Raw genomic sequence first — 3889 nt, 5'->3', positions numbered from 1 at the left:
TATATATATATATATATATATATATATATATATATATATATATATATATATATATACATATATATATATATATATATATATATATATATATATATATATATATACTGTATATGTATATAAATGTATAACTATAAATGTTTACATTTATGTACATATATACTGTATATATGTATGTGTATGTGTATGTATGTATACATACATATCTGCATATAAATTACATACATATACACACACACACACACACACATATATATATATATATATATATATATATATATATATATATATATATATATATATATGTGTGTATGTGTGTGTGTGTATGTAATATATAATTAGAGAGGAAGAAGAATTATTCAAAATATTACCAGCGATAAAGCGAAGAGAGAAGATCTGTACCAAACTAAGATGTTCCTAAGTTTGCTTACTTTAGTGCTCGCACAGTGCTTTGGCTCAGGGGTCAAATTCCCCCACGGGAGTATGTTTTATATAAATCTTGTTGTGCTATTCATGGAAGTATTTATACTTCGTGAACTATGCATGGATTTGGTTCAATTCTTTGTTGATTTTATGGCTCTGGACAACTCTGAGTGTCCGGAGGAGGCTGAAATTCAAAAGGACAACGATATGGAAGACGATAATCCAGACTGTGAAGACGATACTTCAGACTGGGAAGAAGACGATGGCTCAGACTGTGAAGACGATAGCTCAGACTGGGGAGAAGATAGTTCCGATACTGAAGAAGACGATGGTTTAGATACTGAGGAAGAAGATAATTCAGCTTGTAAAGAAATACCTCATTTAATCAGTCAAAAGACAGAGGAATCAATTAAGGAAAATGAAAACGTCTTAAGGCTTGAGAAAGAGAACGTAGAGAAGGCTCTGATGATACAGGAATTAAAAAAGGAGGTAGAGAGGCTCACTGAAGGAGGAATGAAAATGGAACAACACATAAGAGACCTGGAACGGCGCCATCTAGAAAGGGAGAGACAAATCCGCTCAATTCCTGCCGAAATGGAGAAACTGAGAAAAGAAATAGCGGAAAAAGCGAAACAGACAGAACACCTAATAAAGGAGAATGAGGATAAACAGTCAACTCTAATTATTTTGGAAAGTACGGCCGTAGTTCTCGAAATGGAAAAGGCGACGCTCAATCACGATCTGAAAGAGATGGAAAGTGACAGAAATGCGACCAAAGTCCAACTAAACAAGCTGAATGAAGACTTGGACAGACTTCGAGAAGAAAATAGAAGGAAACAAAATCACTTTGAAAAGCTGCAGAAGGAGAATGAAGATAAAACCTTAAGGATTAACAGTTTAGAAGACCAATTAGAAGTTCTTGTCACTGAGAAACAGAGAGCTGATGAAAATTTGCAACAGCTCGAGAAATGTAAGACAGAAATGGCAGAGAGAAAGAAGGAACTACAAGAACTGAAAGAACAGAACTTGCTGAGGGATAGAGAGATCCTCCGACTGGAGAATGAATGCTCTCTGAAGCAAAAGGAAGTCATCGGTCTCTTAAATGAAACTAAAAGTATTGTAGCACAAAAGGCAAATGGCAAGCTAAACGAAATGACGAGGAGGAAAGTCCAGCTGGAATTCGAACTGGCTGAGACAAAAGAGGAACTGGAAACAATGGAGTTTGAAAAGATGGAAACAATAGTGGAAATTGAAAGACTCCAAGAGGAGAACCTTGCCAAGGATATGAAGATCGAATCCTTGGAAACGAAAGTCAAGATTCTTAAAGAAGAAAAGGCGATTGAAAGAGTGAAGGAACGCGAACTGATAAGTAAGGAAAAGGAAATGTACAATAGAAAGAAGAAATTGGTTAAATTGGTGCCGATAGAACTGCCTGTATCAGAAAAGAAAGTTGAAGAGAAAAAGACTCTGGATAAACCTCGATGTCTGAGGAAACCTCAGATCAACTGTAAAGCCCTCTACCAACGACTGGACAGCATCGAGGAAGGAATCAAGCAAATCGAAGCATTGGAACATCATTCAACTGGCACCAAAAGACGCTCAAAAGCCCTCGTTAAAACTCCATCAGTTAAGAAGGCCCTTAGTAGAGAAGAAAAGCATCAGAAAATGAGGCTGGAATCTGCAGCCAGACTCAGAAGACTGGAGCAAGAATCTGCAATGGTAAGGAATCTCTACAAAATAAACTCTGTCACTTGAAGACTCTGCATTTTTAGGAAGATGGGTGATTTACTTGCAGAAGAAAGAAGATAGGACATCTCTGATGATGGTACAGAGATATGCTGAGTTTTGTGATGGAAATCATTCCTGGATACAGTTGTGGAAGCATCTCTGTGCGATGGAGAGACTACAGTGGCTGGTGGGACTAGCGGCAAGTGCCCTGAAGACTGGACTGTTGTGTACCCCTTCTCCTGCCACATGATACCCCTCGGTAACGGGGTATCAATGCCCAATCACATATACTTGGAAGGCAACCACTGGCGCGGCGTAAGAACCCGTAAGTTTCATGCCTACCTCATATGTGAATTGGGTTATGCATTGTATACTGGATCCCATTCTTGCATATACTACAGTGGCAACCTCTGGCGTGGCGTAAAACCCCGTAAGTTCAATGCCTATTATATATGCAAAATATGGGATGTGCAATGCATACTGGATCAAATTCTTGCATATACTACAGTGGCAACCTCTGGCGTGGCGTAAGAACCCGTAAGTTTAATGCCTTTTACATATGCAAAATCTGATCCCAATGTGGCAGGGGCACAATGGTAAGTCATCGAAGGGCGCACCGTCAGGAGTCGCTGCATTTCAAAGTCGTGCGATTTGGAGATTGGAAGCTTCCTGTCTGTAGCAGAGGACTGACTGGGTTGTGGAACCAGACGTTTCCAACAAGTGAGCAGGAAAATGGCTTTTGGATTGTCAAGAAATCACCTGGAGGTTCTTCACTGACTGGCAGGCGTCGCATGATGTAGGGTCATATGACTGAGGATTCCATCTCTCTTGGCTAGCTGATGGAGCTGAGAATGGGGAAGGGTCCACCCTGGCAAAAATAAACCCCATTCAGAGACGCTCTGTTGGCAAGGATGCCCCAGGGTGAGATCACTTGCGATCGTTAAAGGCCCAAATATATATATATATATATATATATATATATATATATATATATATATATATATATATATATATATATATACATATATATATATATACATATATATATATATATATATATATATATATATATATATATATATATATATATATATATATATATATATATATATTATTATTATTATTAAGAGGACCTCATTCAAACTGGATGGTATCTAGTGGAGATGTTCATTCAAAAAAGTTACAAGCTTTCTAGGGCAAACAGTCCTCATCCTCAAGTACCCTAGAAAGCTTGTAACTTTTTTGAATAAATATCTCCACTAGATACCACCCAGTTTGAATGAGGTCCTGTTAGTAATTGTAAAGTTAATATATATATATATATATATATATATATATATATATATATATATATATATATATATATACATATATATATATATACATATATATATACATATATATATATATATATATATATATACATATATATATATATATATATATATATACATACATATATACATATATATATACATATATATATGAAAGCTTGTAACTTTTTGAATAAATATCTCCACTAGATACCACCCAGTTTGAATGAGGTCCTGTTAGTAATTGTAAAGTTAATATATATATATATATATATATATATATATATATATATATATATATATATATATATATATATATATATATATATATATATATATATATATATATATATATATATATATATATATATATATATATATATATATATATATATATCTAAAATATATATGTATGTATGTGTATATAT

General features: G+C 34.5%; 1 protein-coding gene across 1 annotated transcript; it reads left to right on the top strand.

Moving 5' to 3' along the window:
• The first annotated feature begins 570 nt into the window (after nucleotides 1-570).
• On the top strand, nucleotides 571-2175 carry LOC136849490 (trichohyalin-like). Its single transcript, XM_067122835.1, has one exon. It carries the CDS (start codon nucleotides 571-573, stop codon nucleotides 2173-2175), a length of 1605 nt encoding a protein of 534 aa, XP_066978936.1.
• Nucleotides 2176-3889: the final 1714 nt, after the last annotated feature.

The sequence above is a fragment of the Macrobrachium rosenbergii genome, chromosome 21 (assembly GCF_040412425.1).
Source record: "Macrobrachium rosenbergii isolate ZJJX-2024 chromosome 21, ASM4041242v1, whole genome shotgun sequence".
Taxonomy (NCBI): domain Eukaryota; kingdom Metazoa; phylum Arthropoda; class Malacostraca; order Decapoda; family Palaemonidae; genus Macrobrachium; species Macrobrachium rosenbergii.
Note: the sequence above shows the minus strand (reverse complement) of the source record. Positions and strands in the feature narration are given on the sequence as shown.